The sequence below is a fragment of the Liolophura sinensis genome, chromosome 12 (genome assembly GCF_032854445.1).
Source record: "Liolophura sinensis isolate JHLJ2023 chromosome 12, CUHK_Ljap_v2, whole genome shotgun sequence".
NCBI lineage: Eukaryota > Metazoa > Mollusca > Polyplacophora > Chitonida > Chitonidae > Liolophura > Liolophura sinensis.
The window spans coordinates 3,465,080-3,488,132 of NC_088306.1; the positions used below are offsets into that span (position 1 = coordinate 3,465,080).

General features: G+C 38.9%; 1 protein-coding gene across 1 annotated transcript in view; it reads left to right on the top strand.

The window, feature by feature from the left end:
* LOC135479195 (TSC22 domain family protein 1-like) overlaps window positions 1–21,707 on the top strand; it is a 92,969-nt gene extending 71,262 nt beyond the window's left edge. Inside the window, exons 2-3 of the mRNA XM_064758980.1 lie at window positions 19,291–19,336; window positions 21,182–21,707. Coding sequence (XP_064615050.1) covers window positions 19,291–19,336; window positions 21,182–21,346 — 211 coding nt within the window. The 3' untranslated portion in view covers window positions 21,347–21,707. The remainder of the gene's footprint in view (window positions 1–19,290; window positions 19,337–21,181) is intronic.
* The last annotated feature ends 1,346 nt before the right edge of the window (window positions 21,708–23,053 follow it).

Below are 23,053 nucleotides of genomic sequence, written 5' to 3' on the forward strand. Positions count from 1 at the left end.
GTCTGTGCACGTTTCCTTTATCATTATATTTGCCTCGTCTGTGCACACATTTCCTTTCTCACTGTATTAGCCTCGTCTGTGCATGTTCCCTTTCTGACTATATTAGCCTCGTCTGTGCACGTTTCCTTTATCATTATATTTGCCTCGTCTGTGCACACATTTCCTTTCTCACTGTATTAGCCTCGTCTGTGCACGCATTTCCTTTATCACTATATTAGCCTTGTCTGTGCATGTTTCCTTTCTGACTATATTAGCCTCGTCTGTGCACATTTCCTTTATCATTATATTTGCCTCGTCTGTGCACACATTTCCTTTCTCACTGTATTAGCCTCGTCTGTGCACACATTTCCTTTATCACTATATTAGCCTTGTCTGTGCATGTTCCCTTTCTGACTATATTAGCCTCGTCTGTGCACGTTTCCTTTATCATTATATTTGCCTCGTCTGTGCACACATTTCCTTTCTCACTGTATTAGCCTCGTCTGTGCACGTTTCCTTTCTCATTATATTTGCCTCATCTGTGCACATGTTTCCTTTCAAACATGAGTAATAAAGTCCCTAAAATTTCTGAAGCGGATCTCATAGCTTTTCAGAACATCACAATGGTTTCAGCACAAGAAATAGTAAAGGTACAAGCCTGATATTTGTGGAAAGGCAGTGATTTTATGCATTCTTGATAAATACTGAACAGTGGATAGGGAATTTTTGCCTCTGACAAGAAGGTCAAGCCAAATGTCACCTCCTACTCCCCCCCCCCCCACCACACACACACACACACTCCCTCATCTTTGTTAACAGTGTCAATTTGCCACTGTCAAGAGTATCTGATCATTCAAAATTCACAAATGGCTTTGTCAGGTATGATGTGGTGATTTATTAAACTGTTTAGGTTTATCTGTCGAAGACCTTTCACAATAAGGGTACTGTGTGCCAGTTATGAAAATCCAGCAACCCATTTTCATGATAAGTTCATGTGCTCACAATTCATTTTAGAGGTCAATTCCATGGCTGGACTGTAAACATGAACTCTAAACTCTGACTTCTATGCAGATGTAGAGCAGGTCTTTGTGACCTTACAGACAGATACGCCCAGGAAGTGGGGCAGAGGCTGTTTGAGGCAGACCTAAACCCATTACTGCCCTAAGCATTATCCTCCCCCCTTCCCCTCTCCCCCTCAGTCTGCTCAATGGATCCTTCCTGTGACCTCAGAATGACCACTTGACCACATGTTGGGACAGGTGTATTTGATTTGCCTTATGTAAAGGTGGTTTTATCATGGGGGTCGGGGTGAGGGGGCACAGTCACACTGTTAGATGTAGCAGGAGGTGAAGAGCAAAGTGGTGACACCAGTTGTATGGGCCTATGGCTAGAGTTCAGTCTGATTTGTTCTGGTCACAAGTTATGTTTCTCAGATTGATAATAAAGTCAATATTTTAAGTTTTAAGCTTTCAAAAGTTTCAAAATTTGTTGCATACAAGTATATACCCTTCAGAAAAGTGCATGTTACTGTAATATATGTTTTGAGCCTGGAACTGATAAATGTTTCTCTTAACAGCAATTGATGCCTTTAGAGTCAAAATCAAACAATTACCCTAAGTGATACCAAATTTCGCCCACTAAACTGCATTTTTAGATTCAAATAAATGTCATACATTATTATGTTTGGTGCTGAAACTTACAGTTTTCCAGTAGAATATCTGTCCGTGTTCCAAGCAAACATCAAAACACTTTTGTAAACTCAATAGAACTCTCATAATCAGAAAAAAATGGGCAAGGGAGACATGGACTAAGTTTGTGGTCATCTAGGGTAGTTAGCTTGACTTTTAAGAAAAAATCTGTTAGCAGTGATTCCCATTCACGCAGATGTGTTACGTACAATGTAAACACATCAGACTTCACAACAACATCTTTACACGTACAGTTATATTTCTAGCTCTTTAACATCATTTGAAGTTAAAACCATAATGAGGTCATAAAGCGACCATAGTGGTCATGTTTTTCTCTCCTTATTTAGAGACATAGAGATGGATTTTGTTAATCGCACCTTGTCCGTGAGGATTAACACCTATTGTTTGATATTAATAGCTTATCTGGATAAGTATTAATAGTTTGTTGAAATGGATTAACCCAGATTATCAAGTAATAAAGATAAATCACCTTTCAGGTCTGGCCCACTTTGAGCATTCTGTAACCATGTTACATAATCCAGCTGATACATTTTATTGTGTAACGATTTGCAATGGTTTTAGTGTGTAATCATGAACAAATGCAGCCTTTGTGTGCAGTGTGTTTATAATTTTACAGTTACAACAATCCAACCTGAGAGCCAAAGGATGGCTTCTTTCTCCATCATACAGTGATCGTGAATTACCCAAATAATACCTGTGAGCTGGCATTGCAACTAGAGAGGCTACTTCTCAAATATATCATAGCCTTAAGCATGAGCCTGCGTTTAAGAACAGCTTTTCCACCTGTACTAGTCTCGACTAACACCCTGTTTTGACCTGAGCTTAGTTCGTCATCTGTTCGGATTTCACCATTGGTACTAATATTAATAGCACACTCAGCTGTTTTTGCCTTTGTCAGCAGCATGGCTGTACTATAATTCTTCAACCTTTTTGCATGTTTGCAAGGTGTTCATGCAAGCGTATTCTTAACACATTATTCTGTGTTGACTGATAAAATTGTGCCTTTTGTGAAGCCCTGAAACGGGCCAATCCAACCAGTGCAGTTTTGTCTCTAAATTATCTCAAATTAAAAATGTGCATGAATGGCACTGAAGGTTGCTCTTTCTTATGTGAAAAGGTTGAGGAATAGGGGTAAAGTGTTAGCCATTGATACAGGATATTAGTGTACATGTACCTGGGATAGAACATATTACAGCTCTAGTGCCAAGACCATTTTGTAATCAATTTTTCAGCTGACCTGTTGTCCGCACTGTCGGCCAGTTTTAGTACACATCCGTGAAAAAGTCAGATTACAGGTACCAGTAGGGGAGTTTCAAAATCTTTTATTGATGAAGGCAGAAAAAGTCCAACTGTATCAGGTGACCTGTCAAAAATGTTAGGCAACAATTTATAATCACATTTACTGTAACATGGATGTCTGAAAAAAGTGTCGTAAAAAGTAATTTAGATTAGGCTAATGATAGAGGAAATTGAAAATCTGAAGGTTTATGAACTGGAGAAGTTCCCAAAGGAAAGAATTGTCATTTCTGCCTGTGGAAAAGGATGAGACAGGTAATCAGTAAATTAATGTCAACAAAGGTTGCCTATCATTTTCCACAAGTCACATGACACTGTAGGACTGTTTTTACCTTCGACGACAAAAGAGTTCCAACTCAAAATTCCCCTATTCTAGTTTTACAGTTGCACAGTTCTACACCATAGTGTAGGTGAAAGTATAGCTGCGGCAGATCCAAGCAGGTTATAGCATTGAGGAATATCATGAGAGAACTTTTTAACGACAAGGACTTGATCAGTCCTATTCAAAGGTACGTTAGTCGCGATTGTTTTTCAAAATTAATTTTATTTTGCGAAATATTTAAGTTTGCTTGAGCTTATTATTAATGTTTAGTCGTCTAATTTTATTTGTGAATAAAACGCAGAAGTGATGAATGAAAGAAACCATTCTGAAGAAACCCTGCACGTATGTGTACATATCTGTAAATGCATTGATGTTTTAAGTATTTAGAAAGATTCCTGCCCTTGTAGTGTAGACATATTCCTTTATTTGCACAGTAACTCTGCCATGTATTATGGCTGTGTATATATGTACATCAAGGTGTTAATTTATCCGGGATATTTTAACACTCCAGATGAAAGTGGGCCTCGGGAGAGGCTGTGACCTTAAACCACAGAGTGACATGTACACAAGACGCCTATTCAGTTTTGATCATTGACATGCAGAAAGCGTGCTGCATGTACGCATGGTGTGAGGTATGACGTACGCGGCATTCAGAACATAGCACGTTACTTAATAAGGAGATACCCATCATAATGCTACACGTATTTACTCCTCTTTAATCATCATCTCTTACGGACACCTCCCCCCTCCCCCGCTTCCCAGCACCTCCACCACCCTCGGCTACCTGCTGTTCAACAGTATCAGTTTATCACACTGTTTTGCTGTGTTCTGTCCATCTAACATGGAAATTTAATTTCCTAAGGTAATAACTAAGCCTGAGGAACAGCAATATTAAGATGGATTTTTTTTTTCAGCACAAATGACCTTCACCCTGCCTGTACCTGTTGACCCGCACGTAGTTTGATGAAATGTCTGAGAAAATCTCACAAACGTAGCTCTTTTCACGTACCTACGTCTACGTACGACAGTTTTGTGATGAAATTGGCACTCATTTTGTGTGGGGGGAGTATGGAGAAGTCTTCAATGTTTTAGATTTAGATGTTAAAGCAGATAGCACACATGTACTTCATGCTATATTCAGACAAATGGTACTGTTACCCTTGTAAATGAACAGCACCATTTTGAATGTTTTTATTTTATCATGCTGCTTTGAAAATTACAGCTGTGGTGTTAGTAGAGCATACCTTTTGCTGGGTGCAGGGTGGACATTTTTTTAAAAGAATTTTTTTCATGTTGGTGATAAAAGCATTTAACCGACAGATGTGGTCAACATGAACAGAGTATAATGCTGGAGTTAATTGTTGTTTGAAAAACATGGCATATTCCAGTGCACCTGGCGATGTGCAGAGAAAGTCTAGTTTAATAGGGTTTGAAAGTCATGGTGTTTGAAAAACATGGCATATACCAGCACACCTGCAATGTGCACCCTGCGATGTGCAGAGAAAGTCTAGTTTAATAGGGTTTGAAAGTGATGGTGTTTGAAAAACATGGCATATACCAGCGCACCTGCAATGTGCACCCTGCGATGTGCAGAGAAAGTCTAGTTTAATAGGGTTTGAAAGTCATGGGGTGTGAAAGACATGGCATGTACCAGCACACCTGCAATGTGCAGAGGAAGTCTAGTTTAATAGGGTTTGAAAGTCCTGGAAGGTCATAATCTTTGCAATCTCAGGGGAAACACTTTGCTGTTGTCTTTTTTACATCTATTCCCTTTCATTTTAATGATGACATTTTCAGATAGTGAATACTTCATATTGATTTCCTAAAAGCATGTTTATGTGTCACATAGCGGTCAGTGTGAACTTAGCATCATGGTTACTTTAAGGTACGCTTGCCACACATGCACCAGTCCACACATATTATTTTGGATTTTCTTGTATTTTAGCAAGACCACATCAGAGTCTTTTCTTAGAGAAAAGAAAGTCCAAAGACTTCAAGTATTCATATCTTCAGTATCAGAAATCAAATATTATTTCTGCATTATCAGTTTACAAGATTTCACCGGGGCATAAATACAGAATTTGACCCAATAGGTTTGTCCCATGACTTAAGGTACTCATTTTCTCTGATACTATGAGTGTTATTTGTCTTAGAACGGTATTGGGATGCTTGTTTGTGTTTGGAAAATAGTAAGTTTCAGCACCAAAAGTAACATTTTGTGACACCAAAATGCATATTTTGGGGCAATTTTTAGGTGAATTGCAGCATTTTGATAAGCTTCAAGGATGATGTCTTTTTTGACATCCATGCTTAGTCACCGCATTTCTTGGCGCAAATGGTTTGATTTAATTAGGGTGCATGCCTGTCGAGTGACCCCAAACTGGCTGCGTTGTTGTGTACAGTGGGATGTTTTTGCATGGCATATTGAGTTTAATGGCGCATTCAATACCATTCTGACAACAGAATGGGGGAAGTATTTGGTTACCTTACAGTCATACACATTGGTGCTGTCATTATACAGGTTTCCTTGTTTGAACATTGTTTTGACACGAAATATCTGAAATATTGCCAAAGTTGTTTTATCCTTCTTTGTGCAGAGAATAATGCATTTCTTGGCAAGAAAAACATCTTACTTTGAAATTGATCAATGTAGGTCTCATTTTGACAATATATGCAGCTACATGAGCCAGGCCTCAAAACAAAACCTGTCCACAAATCTATATTGCCTTGTTTTGGGGGAGGTGGTTATGTGTGCAGTTGGAAGCATTGACCTTATGGGCCCCTTGGGGGTGGGTGGGGTGGGGTGGGGTGGGGTAGGGATGGGGATGGGAAAGCTGAAAAGGAAGAGTCAGACTGACCTTGACCTAACTGTTGTCTGTATGTCCCTTTTGTTTGCTCACAGAGCCTAGCTTAAAGCCACTGTCATGAATCTCAGTGATAAATGGTTTTATTGCCTTGCTTTATAGTCTGCTGCAGGTACAGCCTTGGAAAATTCCTCTGGCCTCTGTCAGCATGAATATTCATAAAGTCGGTTTTGTAACCTTCACAGGGTGACCTAGATAATAAGGGTATAGGGGAGAGGGGGGGGGGGTCTCATAAAAAATCTGTCAACCCCACAGTGGACACATGGTGTCTTCCTCTTAGCTGTGGCTCCTCCCTTTGCTTCATACCCACAGCTCATTGGATCAGCTGATTGTAGGCTATGGATATTCATTAGCCATTGGATTGGTGAACTGCTGAATATTCATGAGGTGCTTGCCGTATATGGGCGTATGTTTGATCATGTGGTGGTAGGCGGTATGTTGTGAGGGCTTAGCTGGTAACTGTGTCAGATTGCTGTGAGGCCTTTGCCAGGCAGGCTGTGCGTGTGCGCTCAAGATTCAGTGTCCAGGAAAAACCCAGTCCTGTGAATCTGAACTCACTCAGTGGTTATCTAGAGACAAGCAGACAGTAACCAGTGTACCAGTACTGATCCAGACCCACTGGACTTTTATTCTAGCGGTGTGCTGAGTTTGAGAATATCGTGTTGATTATGGGTGATGTTGATATAGCTCTACAGGGTGATTGGGACTTGGGGATAGGCCGCAGAAAGGGCAGTTACCCCTCAGCGTTTGTGTGCGTCCAGCGGAGATCCTCGGCTGCGGGCATGGGAGGCTATGTCTTCAACCCCGAGCCTAAACCTTTGCCAAATCAGGAAGACATTATAAATGCTAACACATCGTCGTCGCTAGCAGATACCTGGTCCACATCGTTTCTGTCTCTTCTGGGCGGAATACCTGGGCTTCAGAGCAGAGTGTCAGTATACAAAGTCTTCATATCCTCATTCTCTTTTCTGTCATCATCTCTGTAATTTTGAAGAAAGCCATATTAGGTTTCATTCAGTATATTATCATAAAATACTGGTAGGCACTACTTTCCTTCTAAAGTTATTTTATCTCATTTGCAAGAAGCTTGTGATAGTTTTATTTTTCATACTCCTGTTAACTATATTTTATCTCTTCATAAGAAAATAACATATTTAGTTTCATTTTCATTCTGAAAGCCCCTGGTTTATATGTTAAAATGATGTCAATGCCAGAGTATATTTCTACATCATCTCCTTTTATTGTTTTTACTAAGTTTGGGTTTTTGAATCGCCCAGGGGCCCATTTCACTAAAGGCGGGTATCGTGATGTGCATGTGTCTACAATGGTGACCAGTACTGTCGGTATTACATCGCCATGGTAGTTAAGTTAACGTAGCTCTACGTTGGCTTTGTGAAACACGCCCCTAGTGGTTCCGTCAAGGAACCCTTAAAAGCCGACCCAAGAACCCATTCAGTGATATATCTACCTGAATGTGTGGCCAGTCATTAGACTGGAATGACACAGACAGCAAGTGGTCCCCCTGACATTGATGTCAAGCCTTGAGTTAATAGTGACAGTCTCTAGTGAACACTGATGATGGCCTTGTGTTGGATTTGAACTTTGCTGTAACATTTGTTGCTGTGTTTATGATGTTTTATTGTGATCAGCTGACGCTAAAACGGAAAATGGGCTCTGTTTTTTTGGACAACTTACGTAAGCAATTCCAGGGAGGGATTTTGTCATGGAATTTCACTGTTTGCTCATGCCACAAAAGAAAATCTGTTGACTTAAGAATTGCGTAACATTTAAGCTCCTTGTCGCACAGAAATCCGTCCGCGGAATTCGTGGCTATTTTCCGTCCCGTGGACATGTGACAAGCACATGGCATTGGTCCATGTCTCTGTGGTTTGGTGAACAACCTTATGTGTTATGAGACAATGTAGGATTATACCCTAGAAAAGTATAACCCATAAAAGGAAAAGCTTGGCCACATCTTATTCCTGTAAGATTGTGTAATCCCACTGGTTGACTGCATTTTGCTGTATCACAGTATGTTATGTAATTAAACCTTCAGCCACTACACATTTATGTGCGAGTTATCAACCTGAATTGTTCTTCAGCCAGTATTCTTACTGGGTCAGGACACTTGTTTATGTGGCAGGCGTTATGTTGACTCAGAACAAAAATTCAAATTTGCATATGACATTATTGTAAAATTTTGTTTGTGCTGTCTTCAAAGTTGTTAAAGAATCATGTGCTGATTTATGTGCCTGCCTTAGACTTTAATGAAATTTAATAAATGTGTACATATTTGTGCCTTTGATCAGGAGATTGTGTTGCGAGGCTTATCTCTTTGTCTCCATCCTGCTAACGGACTCTCCCTCTCCCCAGGGCTGGCTGCCTGTCTGCTGGCCTTACATAATTCATTGTAAAAAAAAAAAAGGGCTGTGACGGAGAAAGAGAAAAAAAAAGTAGGTTGGTGAAAGACCGTGTTTTCCCAGTGGGTGATGAGTCACCCCTTGAGATAAAGCCTGCGTTATAGAGTATGTGGCAGTGTGTTTCCCTGTAACACTGCATGTCTTACCACTCAACCTCCACCCACGGCCAACCATTGACACTGTCGCAGGATCTCTGTCGTCATCGCCATCCTTAGGTTAATGGGGTGACTGTGAAATTGTTGTTCATACATGAGCAGAGTGGCTGGCTGGCCATTAGACTCCTTTGTAATATCATGGACAAATTGTCTGTTAGAAAATAGCTGGTGGTACATGCACAAGGATTTATGTAACCGTGTTGTATCCAGTCGTCTTAGATATGCAAGGACAAATGGTGATTATTGCAAGATAAAGAATTTTAAAATTAAAAAAAAAATTTGTTTGATTATTTTATGTTGTGCTTAAGAATCACCACATTTCCTGTATGGATAATACATGTATGTTAAAATTCATTCATGAATTAAATGTATTATAATATGATAGAAATATACCACATTATCTTATCAGGAGGGGTGGGGGGAGGAGGGATTTTATTTTCTGTAGACTTTGTGTATTGTTATCAAAGTTGGAAGCCTGTTGTATGAGCCTGTTGTATAAGCCTGCAGTGTATGACGTAAATTAACTGGCCTTGACGTTGCATTTAGCTGTGTGATTTCTCTGACGACAAATAGTAATAGTACCTGTTACCTGAGCATGTCCGGCTGACAATGCAGCATTGATTAACTGTTTGCTCTGACCATCTGTTTCTCAGCTGGACACCGGTCACTCTCACACTGATTGGCACCTGTTGTTATGAAACGTCAATCTGGCCAGGTGTGATCAATCAATCAGCCGTGAATCTGTGGAGTTTTTCACGTGACCAATAAATGGACATTATGTGGTAGTATTGACCTACTGTGGAAATCAGTGCATTAAGTTTTGACCATACATCTTTTAACTTGCACATGAAGCTGGCTGATTTCCTTGGTACTTCTTATGTTCTGCTTTACGGAATAGCTTGTATTAATATACATGTAGGAACAGATGTCTAACTTAATGTGCTTTGCCCTCAGAGTGCTTATGTTACCCACTGCTCTCATACCCAGCCCCCACCCCCCAGCCAAACACCACCACCAACTCACACAAACATTCCAAACCAGCTTGTGGCATGTCCTGAAGTGTTAGTTCGTAATACACCTGTAATATATACCACCACCAGGAGTCAAGTGCCAGACTGCAGGTCACCACAAAATTGCTTTGTGTTCATTATACAGATGTGATATCAGACTTCTTCTGACCATACAAATACATGCAGCTTCAGAGTTTGTTAGACTGAAAAATGCCAACTATCATATGTTAATAGCACCTTTGTGTGTGTGTAGATACCATTATTCTGTTACCTCAGAGTAGCAGTTTGTAGCTGACACTTTCAGAATGGTTTGCTGGCATTTTGACTGAATATTTAGAAACTGTCATTTGATATTGTTGACTTTTGGTTTTGCTCTTGGAAGACACCTTGCTGTGAAAAATTATCACAGTTTTCAATTTGGCAGTAATACCAGGCCTACTAGCTTAAGTACATGCATGGGAAGTATTGTGAAAGAGGCATTTTGAAGTCGCACACTGCAAGTTGAAATGCCTGGTATATGAAAGCTTGCAGATATGTTGGATAAGTTGAGCTATTTTGCTGGCTCATTTGATATTTGAACATAATAAATTGTCCAATCAATATTTGTCCTGGATCAGACACTGTGTGTTGTAGCAATGGAATTTCACCATGCGTGGATGGTATATAGAGGGTTTAGCCTTGGTTCCAAACAAGATTGTTAATGACTCCAGAGCAATCAAGGCCGTAGGAGTCAGTCTTTGTTAATTGTTTGTTCATAAGCTTGGTTAAGTGGATGTTCATGTGAATATGTAACCTGCCGTACACTGTTCCACAAACGCTAAATCTTGATTGGTACTCCCAGACAGGTAACAATCAATACCTGTACTCTTGTGTCCATATATGTATTACCTGGAGCTAAAATTACCCTATTTTCGGGGAATCTTCTGGTTGAGTGAGGAATAGGAGATGACTTTATGACATAGTTGTGGTTGTGGTTTTATCGGTTATCTTTGTGCATTGAAAATTAATATAGGGGGTGCCACATGTTTGAAGTTTACCAGCCACCGTATGTTGTGGGAGATGCACTCACTCAGTTTTATACTATTCTACACGTAGCATTTATTTTCACCTGGAGGTCACATTGTAGTTAAAAAGGAGAGAGGGGTGGGGGCAAGGGTTGAGAGAGAGAGCCGTATTTAGCTACCTGATACTCAATAAATAAAAATTTTGTGAAAAATCAAGAGCAGCAATTATTGCAGCGATTAAAAATGGATTTGGAAAAAATATGTTCCAGCATTTGATATGTTGTCATTTTCTCGCATTTGTTTTCAAAGGCTTTCAGGGAGTGATGGAGAATTCCACTTCAATATCCTGCTGGAAGGCATGAAAACAATGCTATATTTTTTATTGCTGGAACATGGTTGGATTGTTTGATTTCAGTGAAGGTTTTGGAGGAGGTCAGGGGTATTTGCATTGTTTGTGCTTGTGATCGACATTTTCTGACAGCTGTTTTGTCTTTGTCCTGTTTGATATGTAAGCGGTCATCAACATTGCTCAAGTACTAATGTACTGGAAGTGCAGGTTGTTGACATGCATTTTGATTATGTGAAAGATCAGTGGCTGAATACATGGAGGTCTTCAAATATTGATAATTACAGTCTCAGTTTTTTTTTTCCCTGAATGACCATCTTCCCATGAAAACATTTTATTTCCTGTAACTGTATTTTTGAGAGTTACTGTACACACTGTAACATTCATCAGATTTCGGTAACTTCGAATTCCAATTAACTCGTACAAGAGAGCATTGCCCTTTCAGTGATAACTCTTGGCAGCTCAGTGTGTGTTAACTCCATCCAAAGGGTCTACACCTTACACTAGTTTGGAATGTCAACATGGGCCAATCAGCCTATAGCTACGCCACTAAATGCGCAATTTGAGATGCATGAATGTTAGTGCCAACCTGTGCGAGGAGCAGACTGCCTGTTGTAGCCTGGATATTTACAAGGACAAAGTGACCCTCTCATCCATCTTTGTCTTCATGTCTTCTGCTTTATAAATGCTTTGTTTTTTGAAATAAGGTCATGAAGAAGTTGCTGGAAGCGACTTGTTGAAGAAGTAAGAAGCAAGTTGTTTTTCTAACCTGATTTTTTTTTTACTTTTGATTTGAAGGTATTTTTTTTTCTGTAACCTTTGATGAAAGTCAAATTTATTAAATCGATATCCCTTGGATTGTGTCTTCGAAAAACAAGTTTTTGTGGCTTTAGACTGACAGGTGCAAGTGTATTGACACTCTTCGTTGGTAGTTGACCCATACCTGTTGTAAAATGGGTCACAGATATGTTGATTACAACTTGACCTTAACCTTTATTTACCTGGGATTTACTTTGTAGGCGAGGTTGTGGTAGGAGAATGGTGGCGTGCTCTGGCATAAGTCTGTGTTAAAAAGCAAATAAGATGTCAAAGTAGGTCAAACCAGCAGCTGATTCTAGATTATCTTATCACAGACCGAGTTAGAGGATTTTTCGGGTAGGTACACGAAAAAGCGTGTGCCAGCCGTTCGACATATTTCTGAGGGAAAATTCAGGCCACACTTGCCTCTTTACATGTACCTTGAATTCTGTCTGTTGAATGTTGGTAAACAGTTGTTGAACTTTAGATGGTAGATCTACAGATACTGACGTTCTGTAACTGGAACTCTTGATCACTGCAAGGACCTTTGGCTTGATGTTACAGGTGAACGCTGTATGTGGATCACCTTTGTGTATGGCAGTATCTGAGAACGTTTTCATATATGTATATGTAAATTTGATTATATATGCGTTCTAAATTAATGAAAGGATTCAAGTTTGCTAGAATTTTTTTGTTGTTGTTGTTGCAATGTGCCAGTATGTTTTAGACACGTTTCTAAACGTGCTTCAGAGAAAGATCATTTACGGGACACTTTTGGATCAAAATGAAGTCTCTATAGATAATCCGGTGAAAAACACGGCTCTTGTTATACATATACATGTACTTTAACCTGTAGACAGAACTTGTTATTGGTTTGCAAAGGACCTGTTTTATTACGTAATGCAGTGTTGCCACCATTCCAGGCGTAACAGTTAACTTTTTTGTTTTTTACATGAAGGAAGGCGATGACCTTGAATGCTTCAAACCTGCCAGGAATAGCTGTAGGAAATGAGCACATTTATGTTCATTAATCAAGTTACTATATTATTCAAAAGTAACGTGTCTAAGAATATCTGAGTCCGTTTGTACTTTGTTTGATCCTGCTGAGAATTTATCAGCTGTTATAGCACAGATATCAGGCATTCACAAACACCTGCGGACTCATATTTCTGAAACAGTTTTATTTCCCCGATGACCTACTAGTTCATTCAAGGTGATCTACCTGGTTTATAAAACACAGGTGAAAGTTAATGATTGCTTATGTTTGACCTTTGTGGAAGTTAAGCTGGGTTATCTTATGTTTTTGAGGCTCTCTCAACTCTTCGTTGATATATTCACAACAGTGCTGATTGTCAAAGTGTGCCTGTGATTGCATTGATTATATATGCATACTAAATAAAAAAAAAATTTTACTTTTCTGCGTACATTCATATTTAGTTTTGAAATTTGCCATATTTGGGTTGATTTTTGTTGCTCTACGATGCATGCCTTTAGAGTTATAGAGTGTGAAGTTTTGTAACCGGATACATTCCAGAAACTTGCATTCATTCCTGTGCTGCCTAGATGAATGACCACGATCACAGGGACTTGTTGTCACTGCAGGATTGATAACATGCTAACTGTTCTCAGCAAGAATGGCATGACCATTCCAGCCCAGATGTGAAAATGTTTGTGTTTAATGTACTAAGAGAGAGTTTGAAGGATATGTAACATGTGTCTGTCATGAGTGATATTGTGTAACGCTAGCACGTCATGAGCATGACCATTGCGGGTATATTGTGTGTGCTCGACCTGTTTCTTGTTACAAGGATAAAAAATACTTGAATTGCTCAGAAGTTTCTGTAAATCTTTAACCTTTTCAACCCCTGAAGAACTTTTTTCAGTGGAATTTTTTTTATGCATTTATTATGCAAATGACACCTAAAATGATTTGCTTGTGTCACTAAAGATGCAAGCTTCATAAAACTGTACAAATTATATCCCTACATGCCATTGTTCTCTCAGAATAATTGGAAATATTGGTTGCAGTAGTTGTTGAAAAGCGTTGAAGAACTAGGGTATCTGAAATGAAAAGGGAATGGCTATCATGACTTTGGCCTGAGAACGTCAACGAGAGCTTGTCTGTTTGATAAGAGCCTAATCCCTATTAAGTCTGTCATCGTCTCTTGCCTTAGTGTCAGAAATGACGTCTGTGTACTGTAATCAAGCTTCAGGCAGGCCAAAGGACGCCCACATTTCTAATCCTCCAGCCATCATCTATTGAACTCCATGCAAAAAGGATGAGAAGATTTCTTGCTAATAAGAAGGAATTAAGGCACAGCGTCTTGTCGCCCACTACATGTGGATTGCTTAACACGAGTGTGTGCTGAAAGCAGTGAAGCTCAGATGATTAATTCTCTTGGTAAAGCAGCTCTAATGGAATTCGGTAAAGGGACGGGCACTTCTAAATGTCCTCTCTTTAGGGATGAGCAGGGTGACCTCCCCTGACCTACTTAAATATAGGTCAGCCAGGAATTTAGTCCAAGACAAATCGGTAATCTGACAGTCTTTATCTTCCTGGCTTCCCCTTTTGTGTCAGATTCTGACGGCATGGACTTGTCACATAATTGGCCAAGTTCTTGTAATGTCACCTGAAGCATGGGAAATACATCACAAGGGCATGAAAAGAAGATCAGACATGCCATGATAGAAGAGAATAATACATGGTTACTGTTAGATTTGGGCATGGTTATCAGAAGGAATCTTGACAACTTGACAACATATTGGCTTGTTGATTAGCCTTCATCCGGGTGGGCCTGATCTAGGACATTTGAGTTTGTTGTAAAGGTTTATGATTCAGACATTTTGAATCCCAACTGAAAAAAAATGAATGTTTTAGTGTTATTTGCACATGGGAAAATGGCGTATTTGAGAGTGAAAACTGTGCCCAAACTACTCATGTGGACCAACCCCTGTCAGTGTACTGGTTCTAAACAAAGATTTATGCCATGAGAGTACATTGTTCTGGCCTGTCACCTCTCATTAGGATGTGCAGGTGTTTTTGGCTAACCTTCGACTCTGCCCTTTGTTTTTTGTTCTCAACTTGTGTTACGTGCACTTCTCAGTAGCTGTAGAAATGATGAGTACCTTGAGGCTGGTTGCAAAAAAACCAGGACTGTGGCCTCAAACCCATACCCTGTTCCCTCTCCCCACCCCTCACCAGCCCCCTTTTTAAAACCTGGAACATTTGCAGCACTGAATGGTGAATTCTACATGCCAAGTGTTGAGGGTACAAATCAGGTGTTGATAACTTTAAGGAAGAGTGTGCGTGTGAGCGTGTGCATCGTGCTCTCATGAAGAGTACGTCCATTGAGTATATACACATACATGTTCTCAAAACTTGACAGCATCATGTATGGCCATGTACATATGTTCTAGGAAACCGTTATTGAAATTATTTCATGTCATGCCTTCGTCAGCTTTTGTTAGATCTGGTAATTCGTCAAGACAAACCATCACATTTTCATTTTCGTCTTGGCTTGAATATCTGTTCAGGCTTTATACTAAACATGATTTGTCTTGGGCAGCCTTTGGTGCCTTCTTTTCCAGGATGACTTACTTCCTGAAGCAGGTACACTCTCAGGGAAATTTATTATCAGGCCTTGCTTCTTTTGCAGCTGTGGATGAGGGGTTTATTTTGTGTAAAAAGATAAGTCTTGGAAACCAGCCTTGGCATTCTGCCTCCAGTGACTGCTTGCCACAGACAGCAGAGGTTCCAGGCCTGCTACTGGGAAATTACTGCTAAATTGAGATAAGATGAAACAGGTGTTTATGAAGTGATGCAGCTTCTCTGTCCCCTCCCCCCCCCCCCCCCCCCCTTCCCCTTTGACTCTTAACGAAAAAAGAACATAATCCCCTTCTCCAGGGTCAGCCCAGTCAGTTCCCTGGTTCCTGTGCACCAGAGAGTAAGTTGTTGGTGAACAGTGCCTGGCCTATGTTTGTTTGCACATCTCAAGTGTTCAAACAGACCACTGACAGAGGGGCATATTGATTCTGGTCATGCCTCAGAACTTGCCCCCTCCCTCCCCCCCCACCTCCCAATCATCTGATCTTACAAGACCTGCAGCCTGTGAATTTTGGAAATAGGGCATTCTAACCCTTGGCCCTCTAGATGTAGGGCATTTTTTGGATGCCCGTTGTTTTCCCTGGCTCAGTGTAGACACAAGAGAGCTTGCCAGGTGTACATGGCTCCATTCTGAGTCTGCAGTATTCAAGAACTTTGTATTGATTCATACTGATTCTTTTGACACACATTACGAGAGCCATAAAACAGGATGACTGGAAATTCACACAGGTTGTCAAAATGTATATCACTCACAGGTTTCGCATATCTTTCACAACGTTTCCAATTCCCAGTTTATACTGTGATTGTTAAGGAATATACATGTAAATGTGGAAGTTTTAGTGTACACATGTAAATGTGGAAGTTTTAGTGTACACATGTACAGTGATATACATGTAAATGTTGAAGTTTTAGTGTACACATGTAAATGTTGAAGTTTTAGTGTACACATGTAAATGTTGAAGTTTTAGTGTACACATGTACAGTGATATACATGTAAAAGTTGAAGTTTTAGTAGACACATGTGAATATATTCTCGGGATATTTTTTAGTGTGCTGCAAAAACCAGATACGTAGATTGACAAATACACCGGACACTTCCTCATCGTCACCTGGGGTTATTAGGTGTACAGGTTATTATAACTGATCAACTTCTGTACAACATGAGCAGGAAGCACACTAGCTCTGGTCACAAACTCGAGTTAGTCTTCAGTTGTCAGCTACATACCTATATACTGTATAAAGTCTCAAATGTACATTCTTTGTCTACCATTTGATTGCCTGGGAGAGGCACATGTAGGTGTATTTGACTAAACAACACATATAAACTACCCTAAATGACTGTAAATTTCGTCCATGACTGACATGCCCATTTTTCCTCGATTTTGAAAGCTCTGTTCATTGTAGAAAGGTGTTTTGAGGTTTGCTGGGAACATGACATGATATTCTACTGGAAAATTTCGATTTCACAACAAAAATAGTATTCTGCGACTTTTATTTGCCCCTAAAAATGCTCTTTTGGCAAAATGTTATTTAAGGTTATTTAAGATGCCAGGAAAGATAGTGATCCTATATTAAGGAAATTTAATAAGATAACTGGAACTTAAATAGCAGTTTAAATCAGATGCATATATGTCCAGGTGTATATAGTATACATGTACATATTTGTATCTGCAACCAGCCGTCATTCTGTCTTCTTGCTTGTTGATCAATTTGTTCGATCACCTTGTTGACGTCCTATCTCTTTACGTGGACTGTTCTCTTATTGAGGGGCCTGCAGTCCAAATAAATGCCCCCAACTGTGCAAAATCTCATGGCAGTTTGATTGCCATTGATCTGGCTCTGTTTTGATCAGGATCTTTTGCCAGTTTACATGTGTGCGTTTTTATTAGGAGAAGGGAAGAGTAAACAGATTGCGATTAAGTCTGTAGCTGGTACTCGTGGAAAACACTGGCGCCAAACGAACAGGAGAAATGGCTCAAATGGCTGGAACAGTCGGCAGGCTTCAGGTGGTTATTAAGTGTGCAATGTGAAAACTATGTCAAGAGTGGAGCCTCCTTCTCTAGCCTTCTGTTCCCATGGTTATTTTTAGGTGATCCAGGGCTGCATTTTGGGGGTTGCAAGTTCATCACCATTGTTCACTTGTAAAAGTTCTTTTTTTTTTCCCCACTCTTTTCATGTCATCAAAAATTTGACACATGAAAAAGCAAATGTCACCACCCCCCTCCCCCATCCCACCAAAAAGGAAAAAAAATACATAGGTATAGTGTACATATGTTGTACATATACATGTACTTAGAAGCGTGTCTGTATAGAGGCTGGAATTTTCCATTATCTGCCAGCACAAGAATGTATGTTGCAATGAAATTTTTATTCCATCGTAAAGCGTCATTCTCTGCTATTTTCGCCCAGCACAAGAATTTTAAGACGCAAAGTAATTTCGATGCCATCGTAAAGAATCCTAATAGATGAGTTATTCAGAGGTTGATAACTGTTGGTATTGAAAAACCCAGTCGTCACCATTACATATCACTGTGGTTTCCTTGTCAGTACATTTGTGTGTTAATGATAAGTACTCTCACATCAGGAAAGTTGAGTGGCTATTTTTAGACGGCTGTGACTTTTGGACGGATATGTACATCTGTGGTTTGTTGTTATGTCTGTGTTATCTGATAACAGTTAATACACGTGATTGTAACATGACCTGTCACCATCCTGTGAGCAGCAAGGCTATAACTTACATAGTTTTCTCTTGTTGGGGACCTTGTGAGATTTTGTACAGCTTGGACATGAATTACATATCCTGAAGCATTAGGACTGTAGTTGCTTAGAGTATTAAACAGTCCAGGCAAAAGGAATTTTATTTCATCATACTGTTATATTTTCAATTATTGTATTTCACCTAAAATTGGGTTTGTTAAATTGCACTTAAAATGATACTTTACCTTCCAACACTTAAGTTTTTCTAGCAAAGAAATTAATCAGACATGACAAAAAATTCTTTAGTGGATATATCAAACCTATAAAGCGGATATATCAAACCTATAAAGTGGATATATCAAACCTATAAAGTGGATATATCTAGCCTATAAAGTGGATATATCAAACCTATAAAGTGGATATATCAAGCCTATAAAGTGGATATATCTAGCCTATAAAGTGGATATATCAAACCTATAAAGTGGATATATCAAGCCTATAAAGTGGATATATCAAACCTATAAAGTGGATATATCAAACCTATAAAGTGGATATATCAAACCTATAAAGCGGATATATCAAACCTATAAAGTGGATATATCAAACCTATAAAGCGGATATATCAAACCTATAAAGTGGATATATCAAGCAGGATCAAGCAAAATCCAGCAAAATGTGTAGCTTGAGAAATGCTAAACTTGAGGTGAAATATGGTATACATTTTGGGAAAGCTCCCCTGATTAGTCAAAACATGACAACGTTATACTTATAAATTAAACTTGAATAAAGTACTTACATGTACACATTTCTGTGTTATACACAAGTTATCTACAATTTAGAGTGAGAATGTCATTTTACATACTTGCAGGTTTAGATACTTCTGATGACCAGATTACTAGAGTTCTCCCAGGATCAACTTTAAGCTGTATCTTATAGACATATTTCCTTGTTTTCAGGTCCTGTGGCATAATGTTCACTCCAGATCTTTACAGTTTCCCATCAATCTCACCCGTTAGTCTTTGTTAAAGTACATATTGTTTTCTGGTGACTGTGATCTTACTCTCCTTTTTTTTTCTCTCTTTACAGTGGTTCCAATACATTGGCAATAGATAACAAGATAGGTGAAGCAATGGTAAGTTTTTTTGTTCTCTCCATCACTTCGTACTGAATGGGTTTCCTAAAATCTTGATGAATAACAATTAATTACACTCAGGTACTATTTAAAATGAAATGGTTTCTTGCGCCCAGTTTCCTCCTGTAGAAGACCTAATTGACTTTTTGACCAGACCGGATTAGTTCACTATTTAAGACGTTTGAATAACTTAATATTGGGTGTATATGTTCATCCTCAGCTTACTGTGAGTAGTATATTGGAAGTTTGACGAAGTTTTCATTCGCTACGTCTGACGTGACAGGTCAGAAAGGACTACATAACTATTCTAGGAATTTGGTTTTCTGACTTTTTATGGGCTTTGCTTTTATGGTGGTCTGGTTTGAACTTTTATGTACCAACATACCTATTCAAGTTCTATAACCAGTTGAATTCTGCTCAGTGATGTGGTTAAAACTTTTACATAACAACACAATGTTTATCCTTCTAAACACGCTTAGCAAATCAACACCACCATGGGGATGTCATATTTTTATATACATGTATGGGAGTACGTCTTTGTTACAAAGTAGAGCAAAGTGTGGACGAAGTAATCTTATCAAATGGTTGTAAAGATTTATTACAAGAATTTATCACAAGAACTCCTAAGAGGCAAAAATGTAATTTATATAACGCCTTTGTGTAGATGTCAAGTTACGCCCCAACAAGGAATTCACACATGATTTTCCCCCTGAATTTATATTGAAGTGTTAATTTTGACACACTTTACACTGTAACAGTTGCCTGAATAGGTCAGGTGTATTATTATGTGTATTTACATAACTTAACGTATATGAATTCTTCGCCCAGCATTATCTGTTTCTGGGATGCATAATAATATAGCATAATATAGAACTATTTATAGGCAAATACTTTTTGACAGGTCAATTCGGGGGATTGCTAGACACTGGATTTTTGCGTCCTACATTTTGCTCTTTTTACAACTGAATACCATTTAAGCATTTTTCTTTTCTTTGTACGATAAATGCTGATGAAATATAACATTTTCATAATGTTTTGCTCAAGAGTTCACAGAACAACGACCCCATAGAATACTCACATAAAGAGGTATTCTTATGGACTCTTTACCAACCAATACAGGCATACTTTCGCAAGCCCAGTTTGTTGCCTTGAACTTGTTATTGAAAATATTGAAAAGTGTTTGGCATTCCTTTTTGTAATTCCTAAAGGACTGACTGGGCAGATCTGATTCAGTCCATGGCTGGTCAAGAACCTGAAGCATAATTGAATGATCACATATAGAATAAATCGTCTCCAAGCAACATCATTCAGTATTCTCTATGAATGATTTCACACCCAAAAGTGAAAGTCTGCAAATTTCTAACGTTACCTGCATATATAAAGCTTTTACAATCCTCTCTGTAGAATTATAAAAACTGGTTACAACATTGATTCCCTCCAAATCACCATAAAAAGGGGCATCATTATTACATGTACATTCACTCACAGGAATTTTGTCCATAGATCTGGTGCTCTCTATTTGTCACACGTTTGAGTTCTACATCTCCACTGATGTAATAATTGAAGACAAATTTCAGGTAGTTTTCAGTTCTATGGCCGCAATTTCCCACCAGATGTGCTCATTGGTTCAGTGCTTATTCTGGTGATGAAGCTGTGGTTACAATTTTAAGAGGTTATTCTGTTCTGCACGTCAGCTGTAGTTTTATTTCCGCTGTTTCCTCAAGCTGTCGGAAAGTCAATTGATCAACCAGTCAGTCAAATAATGAATCAGTTATTCAACCCTGCAGGCAAATATGTTATCTGTTTGATTTCTACCTACATGTGTTCTTGCTTTTGTGTTCACAGGACTTGGTGAAGAGTCACTTGATGATAACAGTACGAGCTGAAGTGGCAGTGTTGAAGGAACAGATCAAGGAGTTAAAAGAGAAAAACAGTAAACTTGAATACGAAAACAATATTTTGAAAGCAGCAGCGAGCCAAGAGACTCTAGCAAAGCTATCTCAACCATGACCGGTTAGTTTCACAGATGTTGCCATGGAAACGTAGCGTGCTCTTCCCAAACACAGTGGCATATACAGATACCTGGACTAAGTGCTTTGTAAATAGCCCTAACAACGACTGTGATCAGACGCACGGAGTTACTGCCCTTGTTTGGAAGAGTCGCTGTCCTTGTGCAACTTTGGACACAGTCTGTGTGGGAACCTGTGATGACTTTTGACGCCCCCTGAGGTGCAAAAGAAAGTGTGGCCATTGTGATGGACAGGGTTTTAATCTTACATCAATGTCGTCATGAAATCCAGAATTCACCGGCCATCTGTTCTGGTCAGCTTTTGGGGGGGAATGCCATGGTCTCTCAGCAATTGCCTGGAACTGCCCTTAGGCCCTGGCGGCATGAGTTGATTTTCTCCTAGATCTCAACAATTTTTCCCTGTCTTTATGTTGCTATTCTCATAATTCTGATCTAATCGAAAAGATGGGTTGTAAAATCTTGTTAAGGCTGAACACTTCACCCTGAGAACGTTTTATCTCTGGCTTAGTGACCTGCATTACAGTAACAATGCCTTCACTGTTCTTTCCATTTTTTATTTTTTGACATTTCTGGAAAGATGAAGTGTTTGTAAGTTAAACATAAGGTTGAAAAATTTACTTGGTAATTAACAACATGACTCACTAGTGTTTTTCTAAGAATTTTCTGAACTGTGCATTTTATGTGTTTTTTAACGCAAACTTGACCTTGTGAATTTTGGATTGTTAAAATTCTGATTAAGGAACATTATTTTCTGTTAAAATGAAGAATGATTCACTTTGATATTTTGACAAGGCGCTTGATTGACCGAGTGGTCGGAAAATATATCAGATCTTGTAAAGTTGTGAAACAGTAGAATTATGAAAGTATTGCAGAATGCCTTTAATACAAGAGCATACTATTCTTTTATTGGGTACAAAGCACCATCTCTGTATTTCCCAGCTGATATGCTGATTATTTGAACCTGCTTCAATGTAAAATGCACAACGTCACCAATGGTTAACAAAATACACTTATATTTTTAAAACAATTCGACACATGATTTTTCTGTGAAAAGCGAGCTGTGGTTGTGAAACTGTATATAAAACTTCCAGTCAAAATGCCAGTAGTTTGTAATAGTTGTGAACTATGTGAGTAAAAATTTAAGGTGTAAAATCATTTTAAGATGCGCTCAAATCTTAACAGATATAGACCAGGCACTGTTGTACAACTAAGAAAATTTTTACCTGCCCATAGTTTTGTTGTATTATCATTGATGGAGAGTTAAGAGTTGTCCCCCTTGTGGCAAGAATATCTAGAATTCCAGGATAATTAATTGCCCACGCATGATTTTTTTTTTTATCTTTTTGAAATGTCAACAAGCTGTCACAAGCAGTTTTTAGAGGAATGAAGAGTATGAAATCTGTCACATCAAGTTTAAAAAAAAAAAACGAGATTTCTGTGATGTGAATTAATTACTACACTCCTAAACTTTTAACAGTGGGTCTAGAGTGAAAGAGTTATTGTTGCTAAAGGCAGAACTACAGGTGTTGTGCTTGACAGAAGCCTAATTAGGAAATCACTCTCAAGAAAACTATTTGAGTATTTTTGTACGCAAGAAAGAGTTGGTGAATCCCATCTGTGTATGCGTACTACACTGAACTGATATTATGTAACTGTGATGTTAATTGTAGACTGGTATTATTTGTCCC